The sequence below is a fragment of the Protopterus annectens genome, chromosome 2.part1 (genome assembly GCF_019279795.1).
Source record: "Protopterus annectens isolate FY-2018-M chromosome 2.part1, PAN1.0, whole genome shotgun sequence".
NCBI lineage: Eukaryota > Metazoa > Chordata > Ceratodontiformes > Protopteridae > Protopterus > Protopterus annectens.
In genome coordinates, this window is record NC_056729.1 from 1,442,338,707 (window position 1) to 1,442,352,683 (window position 13,977).

At 37.9% G+C, this 13,977-nt stretch overlaps 1 protein-coding gene across 2 annotated transcripts in view; it reads left to right on the forward strand.

Moving 5' to 3' along the window:
* Positions 1 to 13,977, forward strand: part of GRK4 (G protein-coupled receptor kinase 4) — a 1,249,698-nt gene that overhangs the window by 751,929 nt on the left and 483,792 nt on the right. For both annotated transcript variants that reach the window (XM_044062922.1, XM_044062923.1), the window contains exon 8: positions 1,574 to 1,714. In XM_044062922.1, the coding sequence (XP_043918857.1) occupies positions 1,574 to 1,714 (141 nt within the window). The remainder of the gene's footprint in view (positions 1 to 1,573; positions 1,715 to 13,977) is intronic.

A 13,977-nucleotide genomic window follows, 5' to 3' on the forward strand; every position in this document is an offset into this window, starting at 1 on the left:
GTGAGAGGAATTTGATAGAGTGAATTGTAATGCTGTGTGTAGCATTAATGGAGGTTCTGAGAAAAGTGCAAAGGGAAACCAAATTCCAAAAGCTGGGAAGCTAAATACTGCAGTGACAAGTGTATATCTATCTTACCTACAGAGCACATCTGTTCTTGGGCATTAACAAGGAGGTTTAAAGGGACCATTGGGCACATAATGTCCAGAGAATAGCTCAGCTTCCTTTCCAGTTTGAAGTCGATGAATGTGATTTGTATGGTTTACAGATAATGGGGCATCTAAAGTAGGGGTGAGCCAGATCTAGTTATAGGAATTAATGCACAAGCACTAATCCACATAGTATGGCACCACTTTGGGGATCCCTAAGGTGGCTGGAATTCCCCAAAAAATAGGGAATGCATTTCCAACAGTGGGCACAATGTGTTGCAAACTGAGTCATTGATACGACTTTCCAGACACACAAGTCCACTCACCAAGGATTCCTGATATTGCTTTTGGTTTGTTGATCCAGTGGTGATAAATAAGGACAGTGAGACGGGTGTTGGGAGGTGCCTGTTGAAATTTCAGTGACCATGTACATGTTTGATTATGGGAGGAATATGTAATAGTTCCAAGGTTGCACTATAGTAGAATGTTCCCGTATGTTCTTTCTATCCAGAGGCATACTGATCTTGGAGTTATCGTATGTAATTATCAGGGGTGTGTTAAAGTGTAGCTTCCCATGTTGGGGAATCAATATTTAAAAGGAGGATCAGTGAGTACAGTCACAGTTTGTTGGTTGTACATATTGTAGTGAGGGCATAATTAAGTGAAGCAGCATCTCCTCACAAATCATTGGCAAAGAAAAACTGAAAGCATAATTAAGAATCGTTTCCACAAGAACATTGGCGATTTTGTACTTTCTGAAAAGGTGGGGGAGAGCCCCCAAGCTACTTAACACCATATATGCTTTAGGCTGGATCCTCAATTCTCTGATCAGCTCTTAAACACCTAAACCTGATCTTGAAACTAAACCAGCATCATGGCTACTAGTACCTCGAACACAGTGGTGGTAAATCTACAAGCTTTATCATGTGATCAAAACAGTAGGTTATATACAGAGTCTGTATTATTTCATCGAAAAGGAAGTTCGCCGATCTACATCGGAAATGCACTTCAGTAAACTGTTGATGGTGAGATCGCAGTACAGTGAAGATTGGAAAAGTTGCCCTTTCCTCACTGTAGTGCGATCTCGGAGTTGATGCATATAATTAGTGGGGGGTGCAGCCCCCCACAAGAGCGAATTCGCTGAACTGCATTTCTGATGTAGATGCAGTTTGGTGAATTCACTGTTCGATTACATAAAATAGACCCCCATAAATCATCCTTTAAAGGTACTGCTTCAGGGAAATGTTTACCTCAAATCTGTGGAACTGCTTTCTTGCACCTGTTTAGTGAAACATTGACACATTCTTTAAAAAATAACTGTTGTAAAAGCATCAGAAGTTATATATATGTTGCTTTTGGAATGGAATTTAGTAAAAGAGATGCACCATTGCTCACGCACTTTACATCACTCTCTCTTTCTTTATAGGTTTGTGCCTGCCAGGTTCGAGCAACAGGAAAAATGTATGCATGTAAAAAGCTGGAAAAGAAGAGAATAAAGAAAAGGAAAGGAGAAGCAATGGCAGTAAATGAAAAGAGAATTTTAGAAAAAGTTAACAGTAGATTTGTAGTGAGTATCAGACTTTTTTATTTGTACATGTAGCTTCTTTTCTTGTAAAAGACTACCAGTTTTACTGCCTGTGCCTTGCTTCATATTAATGCCATACCAGTTTTGAAACTGGCAACTTGTCTATTTTTATAGGGATTTGGAAGTTGCATTCACTGGTTATCCTGGCTGAGAAACACTTGTTAACATATATATTCTTCTGTATGGTCCCAGATAGTGAAAGCATCTGGATATGCGGTTTTCTTTTTCCCCCCAAAATGTTTTTATTCGTTTTATAACGCAGTAACTTAACAGTATACTAACAAGAAAAAATGAATAAACTGTATACAATATCCGTAACAACTAAAAAAGCAATATACATAGGAGAACCGTTAACATTTCTCTAACAGATTACACAATTTTGTCCAAGCATGTGATGAGTTGTATTGTTAATACTTGCTTTTATAGTAGGAATTTCATTCTTACAGATGTATTTCACAGGCTAGATAAACTCAACTTTAAAATCAGGAGTAGATTGTGATTTCCAATTTTTAAAATAATTTTCCTTCCTATAGAGAGGATAGACGATAGTAAAAATGTTTGGTTTTTAGGAATGACTTCAGGAACATTGAAAAGTATAAGGTAGTCAGAAATTATACAGTTGTCATTCCAGAGCTTTACAAAAATATTTAAAGTGTAACCAAAATGGGGAATTATTTTGCAATTAACAACCATATGTATCCAGTCAGCATCAGGGTGCCCACATCTCCAGCATTTCATTTCATCTTTCTTGTACATTATTGCTAGTCTTTGTGGGGTGAAAAAACATCTATGTAAAAATGTCCATGTGTGTACATGCCAGAACAGGGAAGATGTTGATTCTATCACCAACTGTAAACAAAGGTTTTTATCTTTTTCTGAGAATATGCATCTATTAACTTCATTGAATAATTCCAAAAAGAAGTATCTGTTTTGCTAAAATCATTTCTGAGGATTTTATAAATAACATGTATGAAGTGTTTATGGGTGAGCTATTAATAATTGTTGAGATAAAATAAAAGATTTTTAAGTTACTCTTATTGTATACCTCTAATGAGGGTATGAGCTTAGTATGTATAAAATCCTTACAAGTTTGGATGTCCAGCCAATTGCAATTGTGCAGACTTATATCTGCTGATTAAATAGTCTGCAGAACTTATTTTCATTAGCTGATAGAAATTGATTGCAATATATAATAGGTCACCCTTCGTAAATTCTAACATTTTCTGAGTATCAAAAGATATTAAACATTAATTTGTATAAGCAATAGAAAATATAATTATTAAGTTCTAAAAAAACAGCAATGGTTGGTTTGAAAGAGGTGTCGGAACAAGTTTTGACCTTTCACTTTGAATGTATATTTTTAAAAGCCATATAAAGATGTTTGGGTTGGGATGGTGGCCTAATGGTTAAGGTGTTTGCCTTACAAACACAAGGTGCAGGGTTTGATTCTCACAAGGGATAATTGGCTAGTCTTAAAATTGCTTGCAAGGGCAGTTAGCTTAGTACGAACCTATGAATCTATGTATGTGTATTTGAGTATATGGTTCAAGCAATGTCCTATTACTATTAAGAAGTGAGGTTTCATGTATTGATTTCTAGTATAATGTATAAGAAGTATTATTCCAAAGCAACACTATGTTAATAAATGTGGAATTTAAATAAAAATCACTATTTGGAAACCTTATACTTCCTTCATCCCAGCTTGTGGTGCGTCAGAGAAGAGAAATTCTTGTTTTTTTTGGGATATCAAGGGAAGTTGAGTAATAAGTTATTCATTTTCTGTTTAATTTTGACAGGTGGGGGGGGATTATTAGAGCTTGGCCAATGAATAAGATTTTATGTAACAGTGTCATTTTGATTAAAGTTAGTCTGTCTTCAAATGTGAAGAAAAGTCGGTTCCAACTGTCGGGATATGCTATTGTCTTACAGTCCAAGAATATCACATATTACTATGCAAGCTACAGATGTAAAGTTTCTTTTTTATCTGGTTCTTTATAAATGGATTAATTTTAAGTTGTAGTGTCTATACTGTGTATGTTGAAACATGTTCAGCGCAAAGGGTAAAGGCTGCTTGCTATTTATGAGATTTGTTTTGTAGTCTGAGGTAGGGTAGACATATATTATATGCTTTTGTGGTTGATTCACTGGAAATCAGGAGGCAAGATAAGGGTCAAGAGGCAGGCAAGCCAAAACAGCAGATAGGTGGGCCTTAACAGAAGAATATGCCAGCCCTGCTTGCAACATTTCACAAAGGTAGGACAGCACTAAAGGGATCTCTCCTTAAAATGGGTCTAGTTGTATTTGAAGACACCAAATATAGACTCTTTTCAATTTGAATAAATGAGATCTCCTAGTATTGGGTTTACTGGCCTCTTGCAGGACATTAAGCACATCCTCAGTGTAAAAGGTGTCTGAAATGGATAAAACTGTCACCCACAGGGTTAGGTTCAGAGATTCCTTGCTGTATTCAGTGTGCGTTTTTTTAGTGAAACCAGGACAACAGCAGGGGTATACAAGTTTCTGTTTACCCCTGTGGTTACAGTTTACAAGAGTGAACACTCATATGAGCAAATGCCTTTTGCTGGTGTAAAAACAAAAAAGTGAATAGTCATTTGAGCAAGCATTCTTTTTAATGGTGGCTTTGCCAACAGCCTCAAGATTGCATTGTAGCAGGGTAAGGGAATTGGCTGTTAGTCTGCTGCTGCGCAGTCTTTGAATTGGTGTATATAATCAGCAGGGGTGTGCTGGGGGTGCAAGGGGTGCAAAAATATTTTTCTTTTGTCTTATTTTCAGATGTTTTAAATTCACTCTTTTTGCATTGTCATTTGAGTGTAATTATATATATATATATATATATATATATATATATATATATATATATATATATATATATGTAAAATGTGTGTGTATGGGTGTCATTCACTCCCTCAAAGTGGCTGCTGATTGACAAAGTGAATAACTGAAGTATGGTTGATTATTCCATTCAAAGAAATTTTAACATTTCGAATGAATGGAGCATTGGATGTGTGTAGGTAAGGAAAGTGTATGTTTGGGAAAGTAATGGCAAAACTTAGATTTTCTGAAGGCTTTGGCATTATAGGGTAGCAGTGTTTGTGGGGAGTGGGGACTGCAGATGGGTTAGTGTAGGGTTAAGTGAGGGCATAGTTGTAGTGTGTGTTTTTTTCAAACTGTCTAGATCAGCTATAGTGTTGCAGAAATGTTTTTTTTCAAGGTAAGGTACAAATTTAGGGTTAGTCAGTGTTAGGAAGGTGGGGCATGGGACTCTTCACCCCACCACTCCACCTTACTAATACCTACTAACCCTAACCCTGCCCCTTACCTTTTAAATACCCTACCAATAGCACAACCACTGTTAATACAAATTTGATCTGAATGTATGGTGGGGTGTTGGTGTTCAGTCACAACAGGAAAACATATGTTTCCTGTTGTGATGGGTTTTAGTTTCATTTTGTTAATTTCTGATGCGTTGAGTTCCAGAATTTTGTCAGCAATGCTTTTGCATTCTTATTTAAAATAAGATATATTACACACACACAAAAAGAAAGAGATCTGGAAATCAGGAATGGGGTGATATGGTTTCTAATGAGAATGATGCCTTTCAGATGGTTCCCATATACTATATGTGATGCTATTCCACTAAAAATGGTTGCAGTTTCACTGAACAGTGACAGAGGCTGGTTCTCATTCTTGTAGCACTAGCTGCAGTTTATAATCTATTGCTGTCATTTAAAGTTGACGTTACCGGCAGAGGGAGTGTCTCTGGACAATTAATATGGCTTAAACATAGACTCAAGCAAAAAAATCAGGGCTAGGGATCAAGCCTGGCCTACTTGGTAAGCCTATCCTTTTGATCAAGCCAAGTTCGTGTTATTTCTTAACCTATAAGAGAGATGCACAAATTGCTACTAATTCCACTGAGGTTTCCTTTGGGCACTGCCAGGAACAATGAGTTGACAATCCTAAACAGCTATGGCAAACTATCAAGCAAATTATCACGGGCAATGTGTTTTCTAAAGCTCTCAGGAAAAGGACATGTATATAGAACAGCTTAAATGACCTTATGGATCATATTTCCCTCCTCTTCTGTACCACCAAATATGATATTTAATACAGATCCTCCTGCACCAGTGTGTAGCCTAGCCACACTTTCTTTTTAAATCCACCACAAGAAAATCCATTGTAAACTTGTTAGGTGACATATATGTTACAGCTACAGTCCTCACTTTCGCTACCATGATCCTAAGGTGCTGAAAGTCAACCAGTTTATTGTAGCAGATCTCTCACTCACGTTTTCAATATCAAGCTTGCAACAAAAATTGTCCTAAAAGTTTAAATATTCAAATGTGTATCTGTACCTAAATTACCTCACTGTACTTTAGTTAATGATTACAGACCCATATCAAATGCATGTCCACTTGCAAGAATGCTATAGCAAACTAATACATGATCAAATCCTGGGAAACATCACTGAATACTCTACTTACAGACAACTTGACATCAGACCCAAATACAGTACGATCACTAACTGACCGAATCTACCATATTCTGAAAAAGAAGTACCAGGACCCCCTTTTTAGATCTTAAGCATTCATTTTAAAATGTTAATCACAGTTAACTTTTGAATAACCTTAAAGTTATCAGCTTTGTTTCAGAAGTGAATCAAGCAATGGTGCGGTATAAAAACTTTATTTGAATCTAAAACATAAGTGCTTTCACAGTTAAAAACTGCTTCATCAGATGTTCAAGAGCATTAATTCATACATAACATTCAAATATAAAATCACAACCTATCACAGAGGAGTATACATAATTGTGGGCAGACACATATGTTTAAGTTTTTAGTCATTGAGAAAGTCACCATTAGCCCTAGAGGGGGGATATAGAGAACAGAACTGAGGTTTTAGAGACAAAATGGAGTATTAGGCTGGAGGCTGATGTTGGATATGGCCTCAATGATGAAATTCCACTAAAACCCCTTTTAAAAGACAGGCCATTAAATAAGCTGGGTAGTTCTAAATAACCACAGTACATACAACACTGATTGTTTTATGTTGATGCTACTTTAAATTTTTATGAAAGGATGTGGCTGAGTTGCATGGACTTCTGTGATAGGTTGTGATTTTATATTTAAATGTTATGTATGAATTAATGCTCTTGAACATCTGATGAAGCAGTTTTTAACTGTGAAATCGCTTATGTTTTAGATTTGAATAAAGTTTTTATACCGCACCATTGCTTAATTGTTAACCCTAAAGGAATACCTGGTGACTAAAATTAAAGAATTACCTCTGCTAAACCTTAAACTACAGAAATTAGATGACTATTTAGCTGGATAACCCTAAAGGAATTTTCAAATGACTAAAAAGTAGAGTATTTTAGTCCCTACAATAAAAAAAGAAATATACTGAAAGTTAAAAGAGAAAAGAATGAAAGACAAAGTATTTTAAGCCCCTTGTGTAACTACAATTACATATACAGGTACTTGGAAACACTCATGGTCTGGTTAAGCCCTGCTCCGCTCGCCCTCGTTGTGCTTGGGCTCGCTCCATGCCACACCCTGCCCCCAAATCTCACCTTCCCTTAGTGGTGTTAAATTTATGGTATTGTTACCACACACCCTCTCTAGAACCAATCAGCAATAACTAAGTATTAATAAGGCATTCCCTTTCTCACCCCATTTTACTTCTCTTCTAATAACAACCAGAGCATTAACCTATATCTACACAATAGCATTGCTGCTCTCTCTAACCAAATTAATGTTGATTATCTCTATAATACCTCTGATGCTCATCCCATACATACTTACTGCGTATGAATATCAGGACTATTGTGGTTTCCATTACCCAAGAGGCCAAACAAACACACTGATAGCACCATATAAGTTAGATCACTTGAGATATCCCTAATGCCTAACTCCTCACACAGTCAACACCACCTACTCGTTAGAACAAGATACATCAATCCAAAAACCAAAAGATACCAAAACCAAATTATCAAATTCCTAAAGTTGACCATTAAATCTCAATGGAACCTCATAATGGATGGTGACATCCACACCAAACCTGGCCCATTCTCAACCAATGGCCCTAGCCTCAGTACTACCTTTCAAACTTTAAACTAACCTCCTAACTCACTCCTGGTTAGCCATCTAAACATTAGCAGCATAAATAATAAGGTTCAACACCTTTACGCCCTACTAGATCATCTTGCCCCAAATATTGTATACCTCACTGAAACCTGGCTAAAACCATCAATGTCAGATAGTGAGGTTATACCACTGGAGTACAACATATTAAGGGCTGATCGTACCACTAAGAAGGGAGGTGGGATAGCGGTTATATATAAAACCACACTTGAGATGTACAATGTCCAACTATGAACCTATATAAAACCACACTTGAGATGTCCACTGTCACCCCACAATCATTACAAGTTGACAAGGCCAAAATTATCACTACTAAGCTTAATATCAATAAAAATAAATGCATATACATAGTCTGTGTCTGTTTCCCCAGGTAATAACATAAAAATTCTAGAAGACATACTAAGCTGGCTGTCAAATAGCTACCCCCAAGAAAATGCTTGTTCTTGGAGACTTTAACATAAACTGGTTCGTTCACCTGTTCTTCAGAATCCTCTGTTCACCATATCAACCTTTATAGATTCACACAGGTCATATCCTCCCCCACTAGGTTAAGTAAACCTAACAATAAAGAAACTACCCCAGACTGGATACTTAATGGTCATCCCCTCATGTACAAAGCTGGGATCCTGCCTGACGATACAAGTGATCACTTTCTCACCTATATAATCAGGCAAAAGGCAAACATTCCCAACCCAACCCATTTATAAAACAATTAGGAATAAGAAAAACTAATCTCACTAACTTACAAAATGAACTCAAACAATATAATTGGTCTGTCCTAAAACATATCACTAGAAGAAGCTGTAAAATACTTTAATAGCACATTCTTAGCTATCCTAGATACTCACGCCCCATCTTGTTCTATTAGGACTAAAACAAAAGCTTCCCCATGGCTTTCAGTAGAAACCAGACAAAAAATTTCACTTAGAAATAAAGCCTGGGACACTTGGCGAGCCACAACCCCCCCCCCCCCCCCCCCCACACAGATCAACTTAAATACAGGCAGCTAAGAAATGATACAAAAACTCTGTTATGACTGACAAAAAAACTATTATTGCCACCTACAACAGAAACACCAAAATAAACCCCCAAACTTTTGGGCATGTATAAATAAACTTCTTCACCCAGATAAATATACCACGCCTACCCCCTTCAACTTCACTGAAGAACCTTCAGTTGAGGTTGCCAATACCTTCGATAGCTTCTTTACAGAAACTATCCAGCATCTAGCTAGTCCGTTATCCCCCAGCTGCCCAAATCCAATTGTTACTACACCCAGTGCCCAAATTACCTTTAACTTTCAACCAGTCTCAACATCATTTATCCAAAAACTAATTAAAAAATTAAAACCAATTACCCTATCAGCCGACCTCCTCCCTTTACAAAAAGCAGCTGATGCTATAGCTTACCCAATATCCATCCTGAGCAATAGAACTATATCTGAAGCTTCCATCTCCTCCATCTGGAAGATGGCCCATGTAATCCCACTCCATAAAGGAGGCAACTCCTCTGAGGTCTCTAATTATAGTCCCATAGCTATCCTGTCCCCACTTGCCAAAATTATGGAGAAATGCATACACAGACAACTCCTGAACTATTTTTTCATGAACAATCTCCTGACCAACTCCCAACATGGGTTTAGACCATACCATAGCACCACCACTGCCCTTCTCTCCTCACCAATGTTATAAATCAAAACAGAAACAATAATAAACCTTCCTCAGCCGTCTTCTTAGACCTTTCCAAGACCTTTGACATGGTAAACCACCAAATACTTATACAAACACTGGAAACCATTTCCCTAGACACCCAGGCTATCCAATGGTTCCAGTCTTACCTGAGTGGTAGACAACAGGCAGTCCTATGGAAGGACAACCTATCAACCCTGCTACCCATCACCCTAGGAGTCCCCCAGGGCTCTATTCTAGGACCCCTACTATTTTCTGTATTTATAAATGACCGCACAAAGTCATCGCAGATGCTACCTGCAATTCAGTACGCAGACGACTCTATTCTAATATGCTCGGCCACATCCTCAACAGAACTGCAGTCTTTATCCCAAATAACTTTTAACACAGTTGAAAATTGGCTTCTTAATCACCATCGTATATTAAATCCCAGCAAAACTAAGCTTCTGCTTTTCTCTCCATCTCAAAGGTCCACCATACCGACCTTCACCATAAAATCCAACAACGGCACCATTATTTCACCAGATCCCTTGACCAAGCTCCTAGGTGTAATAGTTGACAATAACCTTAAGTTTGACTTGTATATTAACCATATGATTAAAACAATTAATAAAAAATTTGGCTGTCTATATCAGATTAAACCCTTCCTAACTCCCGCAGCTAGGACTGTTATTGTCCACACACACCTACTCTCTACCCTCCTCTATGCCTCCCCCTTACTTACAAACCTGAGTAAAACTGACTTGCACAAATTCACTAGCTGCTATAGTCACATTGCTAGATTTGCTACTGGTACAGCCTGTAGAACACACCACTGTGTCTTATCCTTAATCTTCTAGGGTGACTTGAGTTACCTAACCTACTTAGTCAATCAACTAGCAATTGCCTATAAGATTCTCTACCAGTCCGAATACACGCCTGTTCTTAAAAGCCTTATCACCCCCTACCCGAACCTCAAATGTTAGTTTAGATGCTCAAAACTAACAATGCAGCTGGGGATGCTCTGTTTGCCAACTCTCTAAGCAAAACGTGGAACTCACTCCCTGATGACCTAACATCAGAATCCTCTTTATCCTAGTTCAAGACAAATCTTATACTATACTTTAAAACACAGTGGATATGTCCTTGCTTTACTCCCAATTAACTTTTACTCCCTCAACTGTCCCTAATGAGGACCTTCTGCCTCTAAGTGACTATATCCTAGTTATTTAGTTAATAAACTAATAACTTTGTATTAACTTGTGTGACCGAGTTATGTTTTGATCCTTGTAATGAATGTAATTCTGTTTGGAAATTGTAAAACCTGTTTTATATGTACATATGAAATGCTATTTTGTAGTATGTATGTAATATGCAGTTTGGAGCTTTTCTCCCTGGGCCTCTGCTGAAAATGGACATTTATCCAGTGGGACTATCCCGGTCAACAAAAGTAAAATAAATAAATAAAATAAATACCTGAGGAGGTATTTATACTACTTTATACTACCATACTCTGTTACGCATTATTTGTTTGTAGATTACTCATTTGAGATGATATTGGCATTGTGGTATATGTGATGTGATGTGAAAATGGTCCAGGGCTTGCAATTAGTTAATTTATCCAGATAACAAAAGAAAGTGAGCGAGTGAGTGCTGGGCTGCATTCTTAATGTCTAATTTACATTATTTGAACTGCAACCATACTTTCTATGTAGATGGTGTATCAGTGGTCGGTGAAAAAGGTTAATGCAGCAGATTTATTGGCAAAGAGTGAAGTACTTTGTACTGTCCTGATCAATGGTAAGCCCACGGAGCTTAAAGTAGACACTGGTTCAAAGTGTAATGTGATGTCAGCAGAAATATTTGCTAAAGTGAGAGCTGGTGAACAACTTAATTTGGCCAATTGTCCAAGGCTTGTTGCTTATGGAGGTGAAGAGATTCAAACCAATGCCTCAGTAGTGCTTTCATGCTATTCATTTTATGTTGTCTGAAGACCTGTGCAGTCATTATTGGGTCTCAGTTTAAGAATGAAATTGCTTTCTTTTACCAAAGGAAATACGTCATGTAAGCACATGTTCCAGTTTCAGTGATGCTAATTTCTCAAAGTATGCTGATGTTTTTAATGACATGCTAGGCAAGCTTCCAGTTGTGTACTCCATGAAAAGTAGACCCAGAGGTCAGTCCAGTGGTTAAACCAGCAAGGAGAGTTCCAGTCGCTATGTAGGACAAAATCAAGGTCCAGTTAGACAAAATGTTGCAGCAAGGTGTGATTTGTCCAGTCACAGAACCGAATGGGTGTCTTCCATGGTAGCTGCTCATCAGATAAATTCAGATGAAATCATGCATTGACCCAAGAGACTTGAACAAGGCATTAAAGAGACCTCAGCATCCTACGTGTACTGTCAAGGAGATTGCTGCCCTCATGCCAAATGCCACTGTTTTTTCTGTCTTAGATTCAGCACTCCATTTGGTAAATACAGATTTCTTAGGATGCCCTTTGGAATAAATTCTGGCAGCGAAGTCTTTCCCCGTGAAATGGAGCAACTTTTTTCATGCTATCCATGTGCTATAATAGTTGGTGATTTAGTGGTTGGAGGTAATGAAGCAGAGCATGACAGAAACCTCAGGAAAGTTCTGGACAGAGGGCGTGAAGTGAACTTGAAGCTCAGTCCAATGAAGTGTAAATTCAGACTACCAGAAGTTACTTATGTAGGTCATTGACATAGCGGTACAGGCTTACAACCAGACCCTTTTAACAAGCAGCCATTTTTGAGATGCCAGCCCCAGACAATGACCATACCTTAGTGTTTTCTTGGTATGGATAACTATTTGGGCAAAATTATCCCTGACTTTGAGTTATCACTGACTTTGAGAACTGGCACGCAAAAATGTTGCCTGGTCATGGTTAGAACAGCAGAGATAACCTCAAAACAGCAAATTGCCAGTTTGCCTACATTGAGGTACTATAATGTCCACAAACCAGTAGTTCTTTCCTGTGATGCTTCAAAGTTTGGTCTTTTGCAGTTATTCTTCAAGAGAGCAGACCTGTTGCCTGTGCATCTAGAATTCTTACCCAAATTTGAAATGTAGTATGCTCAAGTTAAGAAGGAACTTTTGGCAACTGTGTTTGCATGTTCGAAGTTCCATGATTATATTTATGGCCGAGCTATCCAAATAGAAACTGATCATCAACCTCTAGTCACTATTTTAAAGAAGCCTATGCATACCACTCCAGCAAGACTACAAAGAATGATGCTCAGATTACAAAAGTACAATTTCAAAATGGTCTGCACAAAAGGCAAACTTCTTTATCTGGCTGATACCTTATCCAGATCGCCCAGAAATACCGCCGCAGAGCTTGATTTAGAGAATTTCGACTTTGATGTCATGGAAGTGTGTAATTTTTCTACCACAAAACTTGATGTGCTGAGAGATCATACAAAGACTGATCCAGTTTTGCAAAAGCTCTACCACTACAATGTTGGATGGCTGTCAAAGCAATGCTGTGTACCGCCAGAAGTGCAACCTTATTTTCCATACAGAGATGACATGCTGATGGAATGCTGATGGAAGATGGTATAATTTTCAAAGATCTAAAAGTTACTGTTCCTACTTCCTTGCAACATGAATACATTCAGGTTTTGCATCGTGGCTACCCAGGTTCCAATTCTACTAAAAGAAGAGTGAGAGGGCTAGTATTTTGGCCGTCTCTATCAAAAGACCTTGATAAAGTGCTTTCCTGTTGTTCATGCAACAGTACTAAACCGCATTTGCAAATGAGCCACTTCAGCTAAGCCAGATTCCTGAACTACCTTGGTCAACAGTAGCCACTGACATATTTGAGTGGAACAATCAGCATTACTTCGTGTTGGTAGACTCTCTTATTCGAACTAGTTTGAAGTTGACTTGCTCCCTAACTTAACGTCCAGAGTTGTTATTACTAAGATAAAGCATTATTTCTCAGTCCATGGTAGTCAACACTGTTACTTCTGACAACAGTACCCAGTTTACCAGTCAATTGTTTCAGACATTTGCAAAAGAGTGGGACTTTATTCATGTTACTAGTAGTCCTGAATACCCACAGTCAAATGGCCTTGGTGAATGCGCAGTACAGAGTGCAAAGCAATTACTAGAGGGATTAAAGTGCCACAATACCAATATCTTCTTGAATTTGCTTAATCTCAGAAATACCCCATGACATCTTACCTGGCTCGCCTGCTCAGAGTCTTCTATCTAGGCAAACCAGAACAACCTTGCCTATCCGTTCTAGCTTGTTGGTGTCTAATGCTAACAACTGCGAAGCAATTCAAAGCCCAACTTTTTAAAAAGCGTTCTTTTCAAAGTCCAGCTATGATAAAACGAGCAGATTTCTTCGTCTGTTAAAAGAAGGAAACAGTGAGGATGCAAACAAC